The sequence below is a fragment of the Molothrus aeneus genome, chromosome 7 (assembly GCF_037042795.1).
Source record: "Molothrus aeneus isolate 106 chromosome 7, BPBGC_Maene_1.0, whole genome shotgun sequence".
NCBI lineage: Eukaryota > Metazoa > Chordata > Aves > Passeriformes > Icteridae > Molothrus > Molothrus aeneus.
This window is the reverse complement of record NC_089652.1, coordinates 7,284,492-7,308,035: the sequence shown is the minus strand read 5'-3', so window position 1 is coordinate 7,308,035 and position 23,544 is coordinate 7,284,492. Positions and strand designations below refer to the sequence as shown.

At 41.2% G+C, this 23,544-nt stretch overlaps 1 protein-coding gene across 1 annotated transcript; it reads right to left on the bottom strand.

The window, feature by feature from the left end:
- Window positions 1-7,125: 7,125 nt before the first annotated feature.
- FAM171B (family with sequence similarity 171 member B) lies at window positions 7,126-23,148 on the bottom strand. The gene is made up of 7 exons (XM_066553066.1): window positions 22,875-23,148; window positions 22,043-22,135; window positions 21,597-21,752; window positions 19,664-19,831; window positions 16,049-16,165; window positions 15,403-15,526; window positions 7,126-15,132 (listed from the first exon to the last, which is right to left on the bottom strand). The coding sequence occupies exons 1-7, from the start codon at window positions 23,146-23,148 to the stop codon at window positions 13,797-13,799; spliced, it is 2,268 nt and encodes a 755-aa protein (XP_066409163.1). The 3' UTR covers window positions 7,126-13,796.
- Window positions 23,149-23,544: the final 396 nt, after the last annotated feature.

Genomic DNA, 23,544 nt, shown 5'->3' with positions numbered 1-23,544 from the left:
TTTTGATAAAGCAGGAAGGAGTTGATCAGAACTCCACTGTGTCCCTGCCAATATACACTGAGAGCCCTGAAACCCCCTCCTTGAAAGGGGGGAATCAGTCTATCAGACCAGGCAAGGAAGAGGAGCAAGGAAATACCCCTGGGATAAAACTGAGGCTCTGAACTATTTTGTTTAAGACCCCTCAGGAAGCCTATGAAAGAACCAGGATGAGCTTCTCCTTAGTCCTGGTCTACCACAAGGTCATCTTAATTTTTAAGTCTTGCAATACTTAGCTTTTTTCACCATTATCTCTGACAGGAGTTATATATTCTGTTTTCATTATTTGCAGGAGATTTCAGAAATATTAGGATTACATGTCTGGTTTTTACTTGCTTGTATTTTGTTTTATTTTGTTAACTGGAAAGACTTTCACAAAAATAGTCCAAGTGTTCACAGACCAATATATAAAGTAGCAAGGTAAAAAAAGTAAACTTTCTGCTCTTTGACCCAATAAATCTTGAGAAGGTGACAAGAGAGGATCAAAGTTCCCTTTCCTGTATTATTTCACATAGCTTAAATTCTGGAAATCAGAGACTTCCCAAGTACACAGAAAATAGAGATTTGACCTTCCACAGAGGCGGGAACTCAATTTGTTTTCTACTTTATAATCAAAATGAAATTCAGAACTGGGATCCCACAGTATTCAAAATTGCACCCATGAGGGCAAAATAATCCACTATTACCTGGACACTTCACAGTAACAATTCAGAGAGATGAACACAGACAGCTGGTGCCACTCACCTGCACCTTTTGCACAGCCAACAAATCCTAGGGGTTCAGGAAGCTTTTGTGCAGTGACACTAAAGATGAAGCTAGCATTGCCTTAAAATGCAATAAAACAAATTAAAGGCAGGTGCCATCTCAAAAAAACATAAGGACAAAACCTACAAGAATTACTACTTTTACACACAAATATTTCTAAAGATCATTACTGCAAGCGAGACAAACCATGATAGTGCCCATACTCAGAATATGCTATTCAAGCTCTGCTGGCAAAAATCAGTAGAGGCTGATATTTTCTAATGAGGAATAAACCAGAGTCATTTCAAATTCTGTATTATTTTAAGGGACTGAGGGTTAAGAACACTTGTACTCCAAGGCCAGTAAAGCCAGACAGAACAAAAAGTGAATAAATATCAGACCAGCTCTGGAACAGGAATAGCTCAAGAGGTAAACAGTCTGTAAGAGTAAATTGATGCATCTTGTGCCATGTCATGTAATTTTGTAACGGCAAAAGGGAGCTGTTTATCATGTGTTATATATAACAAATAAAACAACATTCCCTGGGTTCTCACTAAAAGGGCTCTCCATAAAATGACCTGGGAAAAACATGTCCAAAATATATTCAGTGCAGCTTTCAATCTGTAAAATTCACAGCTTCTTTTCTGAACCTCTTTCTGTGGAGAAGTCCAAAATAATCTGTAACTAAATCTTTAAATGTATTTGTAATTCCATGCTTCAAAAGTTTTGCAAGGTACAAGCATTGTTAGGTACCATTCTCAAACCTAGGATTAAGAATTGTATAAATCACAAGATCATGGATTGATTTTATCCACTCTTAGGATCCCTCTTACCACACAGCAGGTGCAATCATGGCTGTAACTCTATAAATTCTCATGCTTAGCAGGGAAGGAAAAATGAAAAATAACTTTTTATTTACTAAAACATGATTCAGGAGAGATGATGCTGTGGTGAAGACAAGGAAGAGAAAATGAAAAAGCTGATCCATGAGATTGTGTGATACCCAGCTAAAAATGGTATCTTGAGGACTTTGCTTAAGAACTTTGTACCTAGGGATGTTGTCTACTGATGCTCTTCCTGCTCCCTTCCCTTCATCCTCATTCTGCTGGTAGGGTTATTTTAAAGATTATTTAAAATTAGATGAAAGAATTAACTCTGAGGACTATTCAGTACACAACTTAGTCAGAAACAGCCCCTCCACTGCTGCAGTCTGATGTGCCCACTTGAGCTGGCTCAAGTGACAGCTGTGACCAGCTCACTAGAGCTGTTCCCTGTTGTGGCTGTATCAAGCCCCTGTGCAGTCAGTGCCTTTCACATGACAGTTCTCTCTCACTCAGGCCCCTCTTTCTTTCATGAGTCAAGCATTCAAAAACCTTTCTGTCTAACCTTGATCTCACCTCTGCACTGATCTGGATTCTGCAGCTCGATCAGCTTTTCTTCATCAACACTTTTCTTTCACCACCTGGCACAGGGAAGGTTCATCCATTTTGGCTTATCCCACCTCATCTGGCATCCCCTCTGCTGACCCTTCCTGCCTCTCTGGGAGCTCAGCTATGTCTCTGTCATGTTCCAGCTGGACTCAGTCACTTCTGAAACAAAAAGGCATTTCAGAGAAGCCGACAACAGAGCAAGAAGAATTTCTTATGCCTTAAAAACATACATGGCACTGAAACCTCCATTACCACATTACCATAGAATGGTTTGAGTTGGAAGGGACCTTAAAGGCCATGGGCAGGGGCATCTTCCACTATCCCAGGTTGGTCCAAGTCTTGTCCGACCTGGCCTTGGACACTCCCAGGGATGAGGCAGCCACAGCTTCTCTGGGCAACCTGTGCCAGGGCTTTGGCACCCTCACAGGGAAGAACATTTTTCCTAATATTATATATAATATATCATTTCCAAAATATTATCGATATTATAGTACATATGATATGATATATACTGTCATATAATATTATATATGTTATATATATGTGTGTATAAATATACACACTAGTAAAAACCACACCAATTATATATACTGGTATATATAGTATATAGTGTATATATATACTGGTATATGGTATATAGTATATATATAGTATATAAATACTATATATAGTATATTTCTATACTATATATTATATATATACTATAGCATACTGGTGTGTATATGTGTAAAAACTACATCAATTACTCTTTATTACCGAAAGACTGGTAAGTATCTGGTTACTAACTGGTTGAAGAACTGTTAAAAATATTTAAGATAAGACGGTAAATAAGCGCATTTTTGCAGGCTGGAGGGAATGCAACAGCTCCTCCTAGCGTCGGCCGCGCAGAGCAGGAACCCGTCTGGCGCAGGCTCTCAGGGCTGTTCAGCCTTTAAAGGCGCACTAATAAACCACGGGGTGTTTCCAGCCCATTCCTAGCGGCGGGGGCCGAGGGCAGGGCGGGCTGAGGCGGAGCCCCCTCAGTGCCCGGACACGGCTGAGGCCCGGCCCCGCCATGGCGGCCGCTCCTGAGGGGCCGCGCGGGGCCCGGCCTGCCGGGACGCCCGTGTGCCTAGCGGGAATGGGGGCTCCGTGTGCGCGTCCATTCCTGAGTCTGTGACGGCTTCCTCTGGCTGGGAAACACCTCCGAGGGCAGCCAGTGCTACCTGTGCTAGCTAAACACCTCCAAAAACAGCCAGTGCTACCTGTGCTAAACAATCACCTCCGAGGCCAGCGAGCCGAACCTGTGCTAAACACCTCCGAGGCCAGCCCACCCAACTTGTGCCAAACACCTCCTAGGGCAGCCTGTCCAACCTGGGCCAAACACCTCCAAGGGCAGCCAGTTCAACCTGTGCCAAACAAACACCTTGGAGGCCAACGAATGCTACCTGTGCCTAACACCTCTGAGGGCAGCTCGTCCAACCTGTGCCGAACAAACACCTCTGAGGGCAGCCCACCCAACCTGTGCCGAACAAACACCTCTGAGGGCAGCATGTCCAACCTGTGCCAAACAAACACCTCTGAGGGCAGCTCGTCCAACCTGTGCCGAACAAACACCTCTGAGGGCAGCCCGCCCAATCTGTGCTGAACAAACACCTCTGAGGGCAGCTCGTCCAGCCTGTGCCGAACAAGCACCTCTGAGGGCAGCCCGCCCAATCTGTGCCGAACAAACACCTCTGAGGGCAGCCCGCCCAATCTGTGCCAAACAAACACCTTGGAGGCCAACGAGTGCTACCTGTGCCTAACACCTCTGAGGGCAGCCCGTCCGGCCTGTGCCGAACAAACACCTCTGAGGGCAGCCCTTCCAACCTGTGCCAAACAAACACCTCTGAGGGCAGCCCGTCCAACCTGTGCCCAACAAACACCTCTGAGGGCAGCCCGTCCAACCTGTGCCCAACAAACACCTCTGAGGGCAGCCCGTCCAACCTGTGCCCAACAAACACCTCTGAGGGCAGCCCGTCCAGCCTGTGCCAAACAAACACCTCTGAGGCCAACGAGTGCTACCTGTGCCTAACACCTCTGAGGGCAGCCCGTCCGGCCTGTGCCGAACAAACACCTCTGAGGGCAGCCCTTCCAACCTGTGCCAAACAAACACCTCTGAGGGCAGCCTGTCCAACCTGTGCCAAACAAACACCTCCGAGGCCAGCCCGTCCAACCTGGGCCGAAGAAACACCTCTGAGGGCAGCCCGTCCAACCTGTGCCGAACAAACACCTCTGAGGGCAGCCCACCCAATCTGTGCCAAACAAACACCTCTGAGGGCAGCCCACCCAATCTGTGCCAAACAAACACCTCTGAGGGCAGCCCACCCAATCTGTGCCGAACAAACACCTCTGAGGGCAGCCCGTCCAACCTGTGCCCAACAAACACCTCCAAGGGCAGCCTGTCCAGCCTGTGCCAAACAAACACCTTGGAGGCCAACGAGTGCTACCTGTGCCAAACACCTCTGAGGGCAGCCTGTCCAACCTGTGCTGAACAAACACCTCTGAGGGCAGCCCTTCCAACCTGTGCCCAACAAACACCTCTGAGGGCAGCCCGCCCAACCTGTGCTGAACAAACACCTCTGAGGGCAGCCCTTCCAACCTGGGCCGAACATCTCCAAGGCCAGCCTGTCCAACCTGGGCCAAACAAACATCTCCGAGGCCAGTGATTCCAGCCTGGGACCCAGCCCAAGCACCACGTCCCATCTTTCCTTGAACACCTCTCTGGGCAGCCCATTCCAATGTCTAACCACCCTTTATGTGATTAAATTCCTCCTCATGTCCAAGCTGAACCTCCCCCAGCACAGCTTAAGGCTGTGTCCTCTCATGCCATCACTTGTTACCTGGCAGAAGAGCCCAATGTTCCTCCACCGTCCTCTCGGGGAGTTGTAGAGAGCAAAAAAAATCTCTGGATAAAATCTGTGGGTAAACAACCCCAACTCCCTCACCTGCTCCTCATCACATTTGTTCTCCTGTCCCTGCACCATCTCTGTTGAAGTAATAAGGAAGTATTACCTACCTCAAATTTCAATTAAAACCCACCACATCAACAGAAAATTGGTGGGTTTTGCTAGGTTTGTTCTTTGGCAATCTGGAGAGCTGGATTAGGTCACTGGAGAAATCAGTGATGGGAATATAAACTGGGACGGGGACTAAGCCCTTAATTTAAATTTAGTTTTAAACACTGATTTAAATTTATTAAACTGAATTTACTACAGTAAGATTACTCAGCTTCTCTCATATAATCACACAATTAATACTTTCCCTGTAAATCAGTTTAAGACTCTTACAAGGCAGAGAATGACAAATGCATTGATCAGGGAGAAATTGATGAAGAGGATGTTTGTCCCATATGTCAGGAGGTATTATTAAGGAAAGTGTTTCAGTTCCCTTAGTACAGGTTAGGCATAAAATTTGTTCTCTGACTTGCTACACTTCTAATAACAGAAAAAAATTCACAAGAAAAAATACCTGACCATTGTTACAGCCCTTTTGCAATCTGGGAAAATGTGGCAATCTTAGGAGCTAAAATATGGGTGGAGAGGAAGGAGGAAAAAAAAAAGGGGGAGACTACTTAGTATTGCAGTGTGATTTCTCTTAATTTTGGAGAGATTAGAGAAATTGGAATTCATTTTCTTTAGATATATCTGTGGTAATGTTCACATTAAATACATAAAACTTTGGGCAAACCACCAAGATGAACTGGAGCGTGGCTCTGCAGCGAAGTGTCCACTTTACAGAGAAAAACATGCACTTCTTCTCATTCTAATAGAATTTAGAAACTAAACAACTTGTGAATGCAACAGAAAAATCAAGACTGAACAGCCACTTTGGAAACCCTTGTGATAACTGCAGAGCATTTCCAGCATAGGAAAGCGCTACAATAAATACTTTCAAAACAGTATTTTGAGAGTTTTTGAGTATATCTTATAGCTTGTCACTTACTTCTCTGCCTTAATGTAAGTAACTGACTGTGAAGCCAAAAATCACAAGCCATACAATATTAAATGACAAAAAGGGCTTACCTTCAATGAAGGTCCTTCAGGTGCAAGTGTGGCACAATGCACACAATACAGGACTGACAATTTTAAAGGTGGAACAAATAGCACACTTAACAGAAATGATCCAATTAGAGGAACAGTTAATTAAGTAACCCCCCTCCCCCTTTTGGTTCTGCCCCCCTCTGAAGCCCCCTCCCAGCTTCTAGCCCCACATTTATTATGCCTACAGGATCTGGAAAAAAACAAAACATCTTTGGTTCACACTAGAGGAAAGACTAATTAAGAATCCAGGAAGGTTAGCTTGCTATTCTAAAATCTAAGAGAAAAGGTAGAAGTACTTTTAAGTTAGTTAAAGAGCTATATAACTATATAATAGTAGTCTACAGAGCTACAAATTTATGAAAAATGTATAAAAAATAAAAATTTTGGCATCAACTTCACCTAGAGCATAGACAACGTATGCTTTGTAAACAAACATCTATGGCAAACAAAGCAAATGTTTTTAAACTTGCTCTTAGTGCAGTACATCTTCAAATGATTCTGTAGTATGTATTTGGATTGTCCTTTTCCAAATAAATAATTTAGCTATGACTTTATCACAAAGGGTTGAAAACTCTTTAAGCTAGCTCCTTAATCTGCTGATGTGCTTTTTTTTATTTGCAAGGAAATTGTCTCCAAGGTCCAGCTGAAGACTACAAGAAGTTTTTCTTCACAAGAAACAGAATAGAGAATGTGACTCTATTAGAATTGGTAACCTGAAGGAGGATGACATTCTTTTGTCATGGGAATTATGGTGATGACAGAAATACCTTAATGATATTTAGAAAAAAGTGTTGAGAGATGTCCCTAAACAACATATGACTTCAAAGATAAACAAATAAAATTTCAGGCATTGATAACTTTTTCAAATTTTTATTATATTGCATAAGCTGTAACATTTTACAAACCTTAGTTACATTTTCAGCAACAGATACACTGATACTGTAGTAAATACAGAGATGAAAAGACACCTCTGACAAAATATAAAAAGGTAGAAATACTTAAAACCAGGATGCTGAATATCAAGAATGTTTTACATAAACAATATCCATACTAGAGAGTTTTTGAAAATAATTGCTGAGGTCATGAAGCGTTTGTTGAATATGAGGCTCCAGAATTCAAGGTGGTGAGCACAATCAGGGCCATGAGTTCACCTGCCTTGCAACACCCAGAGCCAGGCTTTGCACGAGTAACATGCTCTAATGAGCACTAAAAACTGCCTTTCTACACAGTGACATGTAAAAATAGTACTGTTCTAACGTGGACTGAAGTGCAATGAGTGCTTCAAAGGAACTAAATCCATTACCTAGGGAATAAAGTACCAGGATGTTTTGGGGAGGGGTAATATAGGAATGTTCAGTAAGTCCTAAAACTGACTGAAAATATTCATTTGGTAAAACAGTTTTCAGGCTGAGGGTGCTAGCAAAACAAGAAATGACAGAGGTTTGCCCTGTCAGTCTTAAAAAAAGCTGAAGCTTTTTATTTTTTCAGAACACAATGAATACTGCTTTTGAAAGGAAACGAAGCTCAGATTCAAGTCATTTAAATCACCTTCCATATAAACTCTTTAACACAAATGTAGCTGCCTACTGTTAGAAGTGTGGCACAAATTAGTACAAATTACTATAAAAGAATGCTCATCTTTAGCTCTGTAGGCATAGTACTGTGTTTTCATAATACCACTGAATTTTAAAAAAAATAAAAAGCTATTAAAAACCAATGCAGGTTAGGCTCCAAATTGAGATAAAAATTGGTTCTATAAAATAAGAATTACGTACCAATCTCCATAGAATTTCTGCTGCTACTGACAAGCAAAGTTAGCAGCTGAAAAAAGGACTTTTATCATTACAAGTGTTTATATATAAACATACGTTAATTTCATTTTTTAAGTTAATATCCCAGTCAGTTTCATACCTGTAAATCCAGTGACTTAAGATGCTTGCACTTGACACACAAAGTTGAATCAGATCCCATATGAGCATTTTTAAAAGACACTACTGTTCAGATTGCTAAAGATATATTTTTTTAATTTCTTTTCAAACATAAAATACCAAAACTAGGTTTTACAACAACTACCATCATCATCAACATGCAGAAGTCAGTATTCCAACATAAAAAGCACTAGATCTGCCTCTTAAAATATTATAAAAGCTACATAATTATATGAATTCAGGGGGTTTTGGCTAACAGAAAATAAAACCATAATGTGCTTTTCAGATAGTCAGGTGTCCCACTGATAAAATAAGTCTGATGAAAGAGAAAGGCACTTCAGCAGGCTAATTTATCTCCAGATTTTCCTAATGTAAAGCACTAGACAACAGATGTAGTGCACTGCCTTTTCATCTGCACAGTGTTTGATCAGAAGTGTAGTGAAACTTTGTCACTTTTTAACTAACAAGAATTTATACTGGTGCCAGTTCATTTCATCCTCTTTGGTACAAATCACTGCATAAAAACAAAGGAGACAACTAAACATTCCTACATCCTGGAATTATTTTTGGTGTGTCACCTCTAGCTTTATGGTGGTAAATAATGTCCCTAATCAACATATAATTTTTACTTTCAGGTTTGTAATACCAGAGCTCTATTTTCTGATTGCACTAGAAGGACTTTTTTTCTCTTGATCAAATGTGATTTTTAAGCAATTCGCCCATCTTTTTTTTTTCATCTAGCATTTGGTAACAATCTAAAAATTACTGTCAATGAGCTTGCACTTAAAACTTTATGTACATAAATGAGGGCTTTTCTTGCAAAAGCTGCCAGCTCAAAGAGTGCCTTGTGAAGAACTGAGACATAAGTGTTGCAAACATTTGTGTTCTTCAGAAAGAATTGATTCCACCAAAGCCCAAACACATATCAGTTTGCAAACTAGCATCAGAAAGAAGCTGTCCTTTCCAATTTTCCTTATTCGTTCCCCTCTCCTGTGTCCTCACAGAAATTTCTCCTTTCTTATTCTCAAGGTAAGCAACCTCCAGATTCAAAGTAAAACCCTCTGAATGTTTCCCCAGCCTTTCCAAGAGCTGTGTGCCACAAATCCTTGCTAATTTTTGTATAGGCCTAATTCTGGCACCAGCATTTTAACAGTCTGTTAATGCCACAAAGAGCCAACAGAAAAAAAATCTTAAAAAATAAATTCAGGGACTCCTATAAATTCATATGCTGAAATCATATAGAGAAATACAGAAAACCATAAGTTTGTGATACTTCACTGTGACATTCTGTCTTCTCCACGTGTTACACATCACATAGAATGTTTTGTGGAATTAAAATTTTTAGAGCTCAGCATAGTCAAATTCCTTCTTTTAATGATCTAAAGCCAAAAAGAATTCTAATCTCTAGCAGGCAATACAGGTTTTTCCAGTGCATAAATTCCAACATACAGCTGGAATGTGTAGACTGATATATTTGGAAGTATTCTGTATGAATTTAAATCATAATAATTTTAGAGTCGGATTCCTAATCCTTTTCCTTTAACAGCCAGACACCTGGTCTGTCAGAGAATGAGAACAATGGAGTGCCAAACTTGTTTCCTTTGAACTCACATAAATAAAACCATTTATAGTAGTCTGTATTTTTTAATGATACAAGTAAGTTTGAGAAATTAGGTCTTTTTGGTATATACAATGAAAAATGCATTTAAAAAATCTGAAATATTACTGTAGGTGAACAAAATTTCAAGACCTGATATGAATTCCTCAAAACCATTAGCTTGTCAGGGATTTTCTATTATGTTCAACAGAATGTATAATAATCTCTTGTTGAAGAGGGAGCCATCAGAACCAATGCAACTCTGCAAACAGGGCAATATTGAACCTCAAGGGCAGCTTTCAGAAGAAATGTGCATATATAAATTGATTCCTACTAATGTATACAACAAAGCAAAGGATGATGTGATCAATATCTGGGCCTAGAAAGTCATATTAAAAAATCCAGTACAACTGTACATTAAAAAAACAAAAAGTTCTTGTGAAAAAGTATTTGGTATTGGACAACAAAATTCGTGTTACCTAGAAAGAGAACCAAAGGCATGCTGATATGACAAGCCATCTTCACATCTGAAACAGATGAATTAAACCTCTTTTTTCTTGAGGCCAATTTAATTACAGACTTATTTACACACTGTAGTGGTTTGGCCCTGGCTAGATGCCAGGCACCCACCAAAGCCACTCTTACCAAAAGTGGACAGAGGAGAGAAAATCCAATGAAAGGTTCCTGAATTGAGGTAAGGCCTGGGAGAGATCACTCACTGAACACTGTCACAGGCAGAACAGAGTCACTCACCTTGGGGATATTAACTGAATTTATTACTGACAAGACCAGAGCAGGATAATGACCAGGGAAATAAATCTTAGAAATACCTTCCCTCTACCCCTCCCTCTTTCCCAGCTCAACTTCTTCCCCACAGTGACACAGGCAGACAGGGATGGGTCAGTTCACCCTGTGTGGTTTCTGGGACAGGAATGGGTCAGTCCATCACAAGTGGTTTCTGCCTCTGCTCAAGGACAGAAGTCCTTCCCCTGCTCCAGCACAGGGTCCCTCCCACAGGAGGCTGCTCTCCATGAACTTCTCCAACTTGAGTCCTTCTCAAGGGCAACAGTTCTCCACAAACTGCTCCAACATGGCTCACTCACTCTTCCACAGGGTGCAGTCCTTCAGGCACAGCCTGCCTCCAGTGTGAGTCCCCCACCAGTACTTCCAGGATACCTGCTGCAGCATGGGCTCTTCTTCTCACAGCTCCTGCCAGGAGCTTGCTGCAGCAGAGGTTTCCCATGTTCAGGCATACTCCAAAGGCTGCAGGTGGATATCTGCACTCCAGGGGTTGCAGGGGGACAGTTGCTTCACCATGTGTTTTGTTAGTGGGGCTGGGAGAGGTCTACAGGGATGAGAAGCTGCCAGGAACTTCCCCGATGTCCAGCAGAGCCAATGCCAGCAGCTCCAGGACAGAGCTGCTGCTGACCAAGGCTGGGCCAGTCAGAAATGATGGTGACATTTCTGTGATACCAGATTTGAGAAGGAAAAGGAGTTGTTGTGCAGGTGTAATTGTGGCCAGAGAAGAGCAGGGTGAGAACATGTGAGAGGAACAACTCTGCAGACACCAAGGTCAGTGCTGAAGGAGGAGGAGGAGGAGCTCCAGGCATGAGAGCTGAGATTCCCACCTGTGGATATTGGGTGTGGCTGAGCTGGAGTTCATTCCCCATAGCAGCACTGTGCTTCGCCTTGGGAGTTGGAAAGGTGCTGATAACACACCAGTGTTTTGGCCACTGCTGGGCAGGGCTGGCACAGCATCAGTGCTGACTCTCAACATTCCCTGCCAACCAGCAGGCTGGGGGTGGGCAAGGGACACATCTAAGCCAGCTGACCCAAATTAACCAAGGGGATATTCCATACCATGTGACATCAGCTCAGATATAAAAGCTATGGAAAGGAGGAGGAAGTGGGGGTATTTGTTACTTGCAAGGTTTGCCTTCTGGAGCAACCACTGCAAGTCTTGAAGCCCTGCTTCCCAAGAAGCAGTCACACATTGCTTGCTGATGAGAAGTAGAGAGCAAACCTATACCTATTTTTTATCTCTTTATGCACACGCAAATTTTTGCTTTTGCCTTAGCAAACTGCTTTATCTCAATCCAGGAGTTGCTTTCCATCTATTTTCTCCCCCCTGCCCAACTGGGAAAGGGGAGCAATAGAGCAGCTTGATGGGCACCTGGTATCCAACCAAGGCCAACCCACCACACACACATCTATCTCAGACTTAATTTGCACATTCATACTTGTGAATTCAATAGGAACATTTTGTTCATGAAGCAAATGCTCGCTTTGCACTGATGCATTGCTGGTACCATCCTGGTTACCTTCCATATTCTTCTAGAAACACCAATAGACAACTGACAATCCCAACACCACAGACATATTTCACAGTAATATTTCCTGAGTAAATATTCCCAGAAGCCCAGCTGCATAGGATACTTCCCAACTCTTGAGTGCACTACAGGGCAGACAACCAAGCATCACTCACCTCATGATTCAAATACAGGCATTGTATGTTTGGATCTTGGTACAGACCCTTAACCAAGCTCTAGGGGAAATATTTATAAAGCCTTTTTAGGATGATTTATAATCAAACTGCCAAAGCCAAAATGCTGGAACTTATTTCACCAAGGAAACAGCCTCAAAGCCACAGAAATACATTCTGTTCACTATATGAAGCACATTAAGAGATGCATCCGTTTTTCTGTTAGCCAAAGTTGAAATGATCACTTTGACAAGATGAACATTAAAATTAAAGAATATTCTGATGGCCTTTCCTTCCTCTATATATATATCTTAGTTACAATTCATGCATTCATGACTTTTGGTAAATTTAACTCTAAGATGAGTCATAAATAGTATTTATATTGCATTATAGACCAAATTTTTGCAATCTGCTGTCTCATGCTCATAACCCTCCCCCCCAACTTTTAAAGCCTGTTTAACTCTTCTGCAAACCTAGACAAAAGCAGCTCAGGCTGGCAAAATGTAGGCACATAAACCTCAAATGATCTCCCATTGTTTTAAACATAAAATAAAAAGCAACAGTGCCAAGCTTTCCTGCTCAAGAAACTCTTTCCAAGGCTTCATTTGTCTAATCCTGCACACTTCTTCATCATGGGCCAAACTCTCACTTATAAATAGGCAGAGATTCAAGGCTATATTCTGGAGCACAGCTGGCCCAACAGCATCGAGAAGATGTTCACTGACAAAGAAGCCAAAACAAGACACTGGGATCAGGAGTAGCTGCAGCTCCAAACGCTACCAGAACCAGTCCTTTTCTGCTGGACATGGACCCTTCATAGCCCATGAACATCCACAGGCCATAACAAAGCAGATCTTCACAAAACAGATGGGCAACACCTTAAGGTAGTGGGGACCATGAACTGCAGTGGCCACACTTGTACACTTCCCCCAGTGTTGTATGGAATTGCACATGGATGGGCACACAGGGAGGGCAGTAATGCTATAGAGCTCTGCTGATAAATCCAGCACAGCTCATCTGCTGGTGTCGTGGGACCAACGGATGAAACATTTCACATTGTACAAAGGAGTAGTAACAGACAGCTAGAAAAGTTCACATATAAAATACTGTACAGATGGTCACGTTGGTTAGGAACAAGGCTAGGAATGGCTTTAACTAGGCTACCATTGCATTAGCAACAAGTACAAAACAATTAAACCATGTGCCTACATTTCTCACTGTGCATTCCCAAAGGTGTGTCCAAGAATGACAGGCTAAGTAAAATGTGGGCCTTCCTCATGCTGCCAGTAAAATTAGGAACTGGAAAAGTTTAATAGTAGCATTTCCCTGTTTTCAATTCACATGGAACATCAGTTGCCCAGCTGAAGTTTGGTAAATCAATCTATATGTTAAAAAATGAAACTTTTCTTGATACTAGAAAACAACATTTCCCTTGTAAACCCAACACTGCAGAATTACAGAAGCAGGCAAGAGATCAACAACCAGCAGGGAGAGCAACAACACAAAGCACATTGTGTTTTAATTTATAGGAATAAGCGGCCTCTCCTCTCTTTTCTTCCAGATATTGGTTTTGCTATCTCTTTTCATGAGAGGTGGTCTATCCCTTTTTTTAGCAGAAGGGATACCAGATTCATGACTTCCTGGCAGAGATTTTTTCCTTAGACCTTCCTCATTATGTTGTTCTAGGACTGGCCCGTTCCCTCCTTCCATAATGTGTCTCACAGCCTGGTCCTCTGGAGTGCAAACAGTGGTCCCACTTTCACTGCTACTCAGATCCAGATCTTCCAAGTAAAGAATCTTAGAATGTGGCATACTTTTAATGAAAGTTTTCTCTCTCTCCAGTTTTCTGTTAGGATGATGCTCATTCATGTCCACACCAGAGTCCAGACTGGTATCATTACTCTCAGTTTTTTTGCCCTTTTTCAGATCTATGAAAGAATGCCTCACTTGAGCAATTGGCTTTCCATCCAAGGACACAAACCACGCTCGAGGATGCGGAGATGGTTTTCCTTTAGAGAGCTCCAGCAGTGTTTGCTCTGAAATCCCTTGAAGTTCAGATGAAAAGGGAGTCATTACCACTGCCTCATTCAGTGTCCCAGGAACAGAGACAGATTCCAGCAAGCTGTTGGTGTACCTGCTCCAGTTGGATGCTTGGGAAGGCAATCCCTCTTCACCATCCAGGGCACTGTTCTCATCTCTGCAGGCAGAAGGCTGGGGATGAGAGTGCACAGGCATTTTGGGGAGTGTTTGCATGTAACTGTCCCGATTCACGGGCTCCATCATGGGGCCGTACACCAGCTGCCCTTTCCTCGGCAAAGTTGCTGATTTAGCAGGATGCAGTTGTTCTGGGGAGTGGAAAAGGTCTGAGGTTTGAAGAATAGCAATAGGCTGATTGTAAATATGCATTAGATGTTCTGGGATATGGGAAAGCCCATACATCTCCTCTTTCAGTGAAAGGTACCTGTTTTGATCTGGAATGTCCCTAGGAGCCTGGGAAAGAGTACTGTTACTGTGCTTTGGCTGCTGTAAAAGCCTCACTCCAGCACTAGGCTCCACTGAATGGGCTGAATTTCCTGCCTGACCAGTCTGACAGGATGACTGATAAGAAGCATCCTCTGGGTAGATTTTAAAATTGTCCTGTGATTTTCCATCTTCTGTGTCCATGGACAGCCTCCTTTGAGGACTGTATGAAGAAATCTTCGGTGCATATAACTGTGACTTATCCTCCAGCTTTAAAGTCCCTTTGACAGCACTGATGTGATTTATGTGAGTTGTTGATGTTGTCTGGTCTTTTTTTATGACCTCCAGCTTGGTTGAGTTTTTTTCCTTCTTCTGTGTCTGACGACATTTATCCCTATGCAAAAGAGAAGCAAGGTGACTGCAGAGAATATTAGGAAATACTGGACTGTTGACTACCAAAGCTGGAGGCTAGACTTTGGTTAAGAAGTTGTGGTGTAATTTGACATCACTAACTTAAAATTAAGTTCTGTAACAACTATAATTAAAAAAAAAATTAGGTTACACATTACAGTTTAGCTAAGAAAACAAGTCTTAACCTCAAAAGACTATTTTATCAACCTCAAATTCCACTCATAATGAGCTCCCTGGAACTTCTTTTGCTTACCTGCAGTAACAAAGAAGAACAGCAAAAAATCCAATGATAATGACAACAGTTCCTCCCAGTATGGCCGTAAGGAACACGGTGTGATAGGCTGTTATGTCCTTGGAAACAGCACTAATAATGGATTCTAGATTATCAAACAAAACCACACAAGCATTAGTTCTTAAAACCAAATTATGTGCAGAGCTAATAAACTGAACAGTACTTTTCCAGTGGTTTTGTGTTCTAATGGCATTATGTTCATCCTTCCCTTTTCACCTTGCTAGGTGAAAATGACAGGTATTCATCTCGAATATGGTAAGCCTTAGTATTCATCTCAAATACTAAAGGCTTACCATGACATCTACTTCATTCCAGACAAATTATATTTGTATTAATTGTCCAAACTAACTTAGAAAAGTGGTCTACATTTTCTACTTAGCACTGTGCCAGAGATTGCTGTGTTTTTACAATTATCCACACTGTTTCTCTGACAGATCCCTTCATATGAATTTACAAAACATGCAAGAAAATCGCTGTAAGGACTCAAACAAAAGTTATCCAAGTGGTGAAGTTGCATATCACTTCTCCCTTCCTGCTGTTAAATGAAGCAGTCAAACTGACAGCCTCATGGGGCATTCAGGATCTGCTTAGCCAGTGGTTGCCATACCTCTTGCTCCAGGCAGTGGAGCTGCAATCCAGTAGCCCAGGTGCTGAGCAGTGTATGTCCATACTAACTGGCCATCCGCCTCCTTCACCACTCCTAGCCCACGGTTCACCCAAGCACCTGGGGGCAAAAAAAGGACAAAACATCGCACATGCCATGCAGGATTCTTCTATACCTCAAACCACCAGCAATTAGGCCATTATCAAAAATACACAAGATCACAGGAAAAACTGAAACTTCTGACAGAAACTGTTTAGTACACAGCTTTAGCCAAACAGGCAAATTTCCTCTCCTGACAATTTCATTTCAAACTTCCATCTGTAGCCATTTACTTTGAAAAAAAGCATCAACATTACAACATTACAGAAGTAAACTTAATATGATTAATTTTCTATTAATAATTGTCTTTCACAGGTATGCACATAAATAATTTGAGAAAACCTATTATAAGACCTTCAGCATGCATGAAGGTCAAGGCTAAAAATTGAGGGAGCAGGTAACTGATGCATATGGACACAAGTTCAACTAGCAGAACTTAGTGGGAAAACATTTTAATCTTATTAAGCCACAATAGGATAAACAATGTTTGTCTTGAATGTTTCTCTCCTCCTCCCTGCCCCGAGGCTGTAACAGTTCAGTTAGCCCAAGGAAGTGCTATTGTTAGGACACAGATTCCACACCATCTGTTTGGCAATGCAAAGGAAAGGTACTATCCATTAGAAGAGAGAAAACTATACTTAACTCACTAAAATATGTTTATTGTGGGCCATTTTTGAAATTCTAAGGACAGGAAACAACCTCATGTAACCAACGTTATATATTCAACCTGCAAATACTGAGAAGTAGAGAGAACCACCAGCTTTTTTAAAACACCAATAATCAAAGTATGAAAACAGTATAACTCATGTAAGCTGAAGCTTATATGAATTTCAATTTGATTTTCTTCCAGGACCCTTTTTCAGCAGAGGAAAAGTAAATATCTCCCAGCCAGGAGGTAATGATGAGGATGGACACCTGCCACAGATGCAGAGAAAATAAAGCATCAGCCTTCTCCTGGTGCTTGTGATGGCTGGCAGAGGGGAAAGGCAGCAGCAACACCTAGAGCTCTGAAAATGCTTTCTCAGCCCCCTGAGAAATCTTGTCCAGAGTCAGGAGTAATACCAGCAAACCTTGTATAAAAGGCAAAAAAAAAACTTCTAGGTCTCCAGAAGTTCTATCTTGAACAAATCCATAAGAAGCTATAAAATGCTTGCTGTCCTTTTCAGCAAATTACATCTTCCCCCAATATACTACATTGAAAATACTTGGTATTAAGAAAAAATATTAAAATGTGATTCATGGGTAAGCCCATTTTCTCTATGGTTTACTGCCATTCAAGCAGAAGTATATAATTCTCAATTTAATGTTGAATGCGAGCTTTCTGGTTTTTGTAATTCTATTAAAATCCACAAAGTACTTTTAGCACTAATGCAGCAAAATATTTTGTAAGAAGGAAGCCACACTCAATACAGATGAACAAACTCTGCATTTACAGCAGCTGAGTACAATTAGCAAAGCTCATTTTCCAGGAAGTCTCAGTACTACTCCACTTGGAGGAAGCCCCAGGAGCACTGCTCAGGCAGACCTGTGAAAGCAGTTTCTATAATTTTCCTGCTGCATATGGGTCAGCCCACACAGACCTGTTCCCTTGCCACTATCAATGCTGACATGAGAGCTCTGATTACCATCAGAACACATTATCCAAGGACTTCAGAGTTAAAAATTGTGTCAGTGTCTTGCTGGGGACATCCCACATGCAGCCTCTTGGAGGCCAGAGCCTCATTACTGAGTGCAGCAGGAGCTCTGCATCCAGCTCAGATGGGGGCCTGCTGCTCCTTATGGATGCTCTGCAATGCCTGCTGCAGAGCTGAGGTGTTCAGCTTCCCTCAGCCACCAGAACCTTGACTAAAACACACCTTGCTATTACTCAGTTACCTTGGGAAAAAGTAATTTTGCATGTGTCAGATCAAAGGTAAAAAAATAAAAGGAGCATACTTAAGTATAAACACACAGGAAAAAAAATACAGTTGCAAATTTTTATTGTTAGAGAGAAGAAATGGGAGAAAAAGTACAAGGTAATTTATGCCCCAAAAGTTGTTGTCCTTTTTCACCATCCTTCTGTCCCTCTCCTCAGCAAGCAGCAGTGAACAGTACACCTCAGAGAGCATCCATTACAAACAGCTTGCCTTTATGGAATCTCTGTAAAGTACATCCCACTGGAGAGGAAGAACCAGCTGGTTTTACTGGGGTTTGCATCAGCAGGCCATGCTCCTGGCTCCTGTTTTACTCCCAAGGCCAACAATCCTATGCAGGAATGCTGAGTAGGACCCCCACATAAACACCTCACACTGGTTTGTATTCTAACCCCATCCTGTGCTGCTCCAGTTCTGTCAACTCCTTGTTTAACAACAGTGTTGATTTAGCTTTGTTTAGGGAGGTAAAAAAGCTCAGCACAGGATCAGCATAGGAGCTGGCTGTGGCAATGGCAATAAGAAAAGTGGCTGTGGTAAGAAGAAATTTAAACCTTGAGTGATATTTTACCACCTCAGACTAAAACCCCCTAAAATGCCATCTCTTTCCACCAATTACCCCTCTAAAGTCTTCTAGGTGTATAGACAGACTTAATCTTCTATGCCAAAACTTATCCTATTCACTTTTTCCCCACAAGACAGCCTAGCCAAATTTTATTAGCATGTCCTTAATTCAAATCCACGTTCTTCATTTTTTTTCATTAAGGTGATCAGTTTCTTTCCTGAACATGTAAACAACACTTTGTTAGAGCTGGTGTTTCTCTCCTGTACTTCCACACACTGAACAAAAGCTTTTTGCCTTGGTAAGGAGCAAGATGTGACCTCACTCATATTTCAAGCCTGTATATTCAATATAAATTCACATTTGAAGGGTGATGGTGACTGTGAGGTGCAGTGCAGGACAATCAGGACACTAATGCACCCACACCTAATACAGGTCAGCTAAATGGGTTACATGGACATAGCTCATTACTCACTCCTGACTAAAATTAGATGTGAAGGGATGACAAAAGGTTTAGAATGACTAATCCCCAGCCGCCTCTTTGCATACTGGAAGAACTATGTTGTTCCCTTGGATAACTCTTATTTCCCCTTCATTTCACTTTCTGAATTGTTTTTGTTAACTGAAGCAATATCTATTCCAGTTCTAGCATCAAAGGATCTTTAGAGGTGCACTCTAGGAGACAAAGCATCCAAACCTTCAGTTCTGGTTTGCTTTCTTGTAAGAAGGAATTCACAAAATTACTAGGCTTGAAATTTAACATCACCTAAAATATATGTTCTGTGAACACTCAGCCTCCCATGAAAATAAAAATCCAGTACACTAAATGCAGGCAAGAGGACTGCTAATGAATTTTACCAAAGCTTTTTGAACTAATGAAAGCAGGGAAATACCTTTGAACAATTCAAGCTAGTCCATTAAAATAAATGGCCACCTATTGACCATCACCTCACAGAATAATGCCACCACTGTTCCATGACCCACAGTGCCATATGCCCAAACCTACAGGCGTGTGCTAGAAGGCAAAATAACAAATAACCCACTTACCAATTTTCATATCAAATGTCCAGGCAGGTACAGCATCTCCTGATTTTACAGCAGTTGTGGGAAGAGGAAGTGTGACCTGAATGGGACCCTTTATGTTCAGTTCTTTCCCAGCCAACAGAACATTTACACATATGGCAGTAAGAGGAGTTAACTCCATGCTTTTGAAACCTGAGGGCAAGAAATATCTTGTAATTCTCCTTTCACAGATTATTTTAAAAGAAATACATGAAGAACTAAGCTACTTAAGGCAAGTCCTCATCCACATCCAGCTACACAGTCAGCTGTTACCAACTTGCTCAAATGAAAATCAACATTACTTTTCTTCTGAGCTTTTAACAACTTAGGATTAAAATAAAACCAAGTTATTTCTATACCAATGCGATAAAAGAAACACATTTGCAACATCTGGGTTCTGTGCTGCCCATAGAACTAACCATGAGGCAAAACTTGGTTTGGGGTGGGGGAGGAAGGGTTTTTCCCTTCAGATCATCACATTGCAAAGCCCCTAACTGATGTTAAATGCAGATCATACAAGAGTTTTGGTACAATCACAACGTGCGTAACATTGAACTAAAGTGAAAGCATATGGAACCTCTCCTGCAAGGATTAATTTCCTAATTTGGCAGCCAGAATTAACTGAATAGTTAATCATGAGGCTTGTCAAAGCACTCAGAGGAAATGTTGCATTTACAAGGCAGCCTGCAAGTTTCTTTCCTTTGTTTTCCTTTCACCAGTTTGCAAATGCTCCAGAAAGCCCAGTTTGACAGGATGGTGAGAGAAGCTGAAACAGAATTACTGAGTAGCAGAATAATGTTAAATCTATGCAGGCTGTTAGAAGCTGGTTGTGAGAGAACTCCTGGCACATCAGATATCAATTAGCTTCCACCTGCCCTAAAAGGAAGCCTATTCCTTCAGGGGTATATGAATAATTTAAAACACATGCCAGACAGATTGAAGGGAAAACTCAAAGAGGATAAACACTGCTTATTCTCCTATGCTTCTTTCCTTCTGCCTTCCATTTAAAGAGGTGAAACACAGATAAGAAAGATTTTTAAATATCTTTGTCAAAATATCAGTATATATGCTGCCCTTAATGGAATGAAAATTAAAAAATAGGATATGATGACTTTAAATAAGCCATGTGTTGCCCTCTCTCTGCACCACGATGAATTTAAGAGCCTCATGGCTTCAGATCCACTGGGAATAGAAAGAAAAGAACAAAAGAAAGATGGAACTGCACACAGTACAACTTACCAGAGATTACTGTACCTATGCAGATTAAAAAAGTATCTGATAGAATGACAAATACTAACAAAATCCAACGGTGCAAGAGCAGAGTTACAACTCATAAAACCACTTAGTGCTTCTCCAGTGAAAGAGATGCACAGAAAACAGTATTGCAGCTGTGCTCTCAAGTCCCAGACTTGCCCAGCCTGACTGACTGAGCCAAGAGGGGCTTCCATGCCATCTCTGTGCTGGGGGTAACCCCTAGAACCAGTCACTCCAGTGAATATGCAGGAACTCCACAGCTGAAGCTCATTGCTGCTGTTTCACTGATTTCTTTAGCTTCACCTACTCTACAGTCTGGCTGTAATTGCATTTTTAAAGTGTTTACTAAGCCAGTTCCACAGTCTCATGAAATCCTGAGCATAAATACATACACATACATATAAATGTAAAAAGCAGATTCTGAAGTTGTATTTCAGTGCAGCAAGATATTTTCTCATGCTGCATGGACCAAAATAGAGTAACACTGATTATTGGCCCAATGTGTTCACAGCTTACTCTCCTGTGCAACAAAGCTTTCTGATCCAATACAATGGAAGCAGCTTCAGGCCCTCTTAAATTGAGCATATGTTTTTCTGAAACACTGTGCACTCATATGCATTATAATATTTCTTTATACGAATCCCTAACCATCATATTCACATACCTGATTTATTTAGAATAATTCCTGTTGTATAGAGAAAGCTGTCCACTTTCAAAAATTGCTCTGGCACTGTCAGATAGGCTGTAACATTTGCAATGTGATTTGTTGGAAGCTTCATTAAAGATTTTGGAAACTGAACACTCGGTTGAGATTTGGCATCTGTAAAAGAGTAATATTTTGTCTTAGCCACAGTAAAACAGACAAACAGGCTCTTTATTACCCTTCAGCAGTCCACTTAGCATAACAACCTGTTTTCCCCCATTTTCTCCACGATTTCTGTATTTCCAGTCTAGCACTTGTCACAGCCCCTCGTACAGCTACATAATTAACAGAAAATCTGGCTTTAAGTAGACAGGTATTATATAAAATGATGCTTAATTTTTTTTTCCATGTGGGTGCAGATGGCTATCACAAAGTGTTTAGTTACAGTCTGCATGCACAGAACTTACCAGACAGTTTTCCAGTAATTAAGACAGTATCTTCAAACAGCCATATATTAGCTTGACTTTGTGGGAATAATGAGAGCGTCACGGATGAGTAGACTGTGGAAAATGATAATATCTGTTATTACACTGTGCAACCAAAAAAAAATCCTCCAAGGCCTCCAAATTTAAAGATCTATTGAACAGAGCAGTTAATAAACCAGAGAGCATATGAAGACTAAATAAATTACTCCTGTTATCCAGAGCAGAATTTTAGTGTTTAGGCAGAAAGATCTCTGTTGAATGTTTGCTACTGTTTTATACCTTCTATGGATAAACAAGTGACTAGAAAGTCACTAGGAAGTGACATAAAATTCTCCTTTTTTAAAAATAAAAATCATGTGCCTTTTTAGGGTCATGCAGTAGTTAGACAAGAAAACCTGTGAGGAAACACTGCAGAAGCAGAGCTGTAACAGGTTATACCTGTTTAGAGGACAGAAAGCATTGGCATCCTAAGAATTACTCAGGATGGTTTTTTTACTCAGGTCAACAGGATTTTTGTCAGGACACATTAACAGCTCTTTGCTTACTCTAGACAAAAAAAAATCTAAGAATTCACTGTGTGTCACAACATAACCCACTTAGATTTTCAAAGGGCTATTTTCTGCTTTAGAGTAATCAGAATTTTGACAAGTTTAACAGACCGTTCACCCTTAGATCTGCATCGACAGGCACCATCTCCCTTGACTGACTTGTCTGAGTTGTGTTCAGCTGACAGCAACCACCCAGGCAGCTTAGGAGAGAAATTTAATTACTGCCAGAGAGAGTTTAATAATAGGACTGTAAGATGCTTACGTACTTGGCATCCTCGCAGTCTTCCAAGGCAAAGGTGTCAGCAGGTAGCCATCCTTGTATGAGACAATAGTTAAGCTTAATCCCAATTTGTAGGGGACTTTTATCAACACTGCTCCGTTGTTCCCAGTGAGAGTAGAATTTGTCAGGGTGTAGTTGACAAACACCTCCACCACCGCTTGGCGCAGGTACTGATGGCTGATGATGTCATGTACTTGAACTTTTAGGGTAAAAACAGATCCTGTTGACAAAAAGCAAAACAGGAGGTCATGGTGATACATCACAGCCAAGGACCATGGTTTTGTAAAGAAGTCCTGGAGCTCAGGTCCTTGCTGTTCATGCACTGCACAGTGGATCCCTATCTCTGGCCAAAGGCAGGGGTAACCATGCAATTTATACCCCAGAGAAGGGGGAAACAAAAAACCTTAAGATGAGGCACAAAGGTGTCAAAAAGTTTATTAAATTCAGCAAATATAATAACTAACCAGTTAAAAAAAAAAAACAAAACAAAAAAACCCAACATTTGACACCAAATTACCAAGCACAAATGTGTCAAAAAGTTTATTAAACTCAGCAAATATAATAACTAACCAGTAAGAAAACAAAAACAAAAACAAAACAAAAAAAAACCAAAAAAACACCAACATTTGAAAACAAATTACAAAGCAATCTTCCCC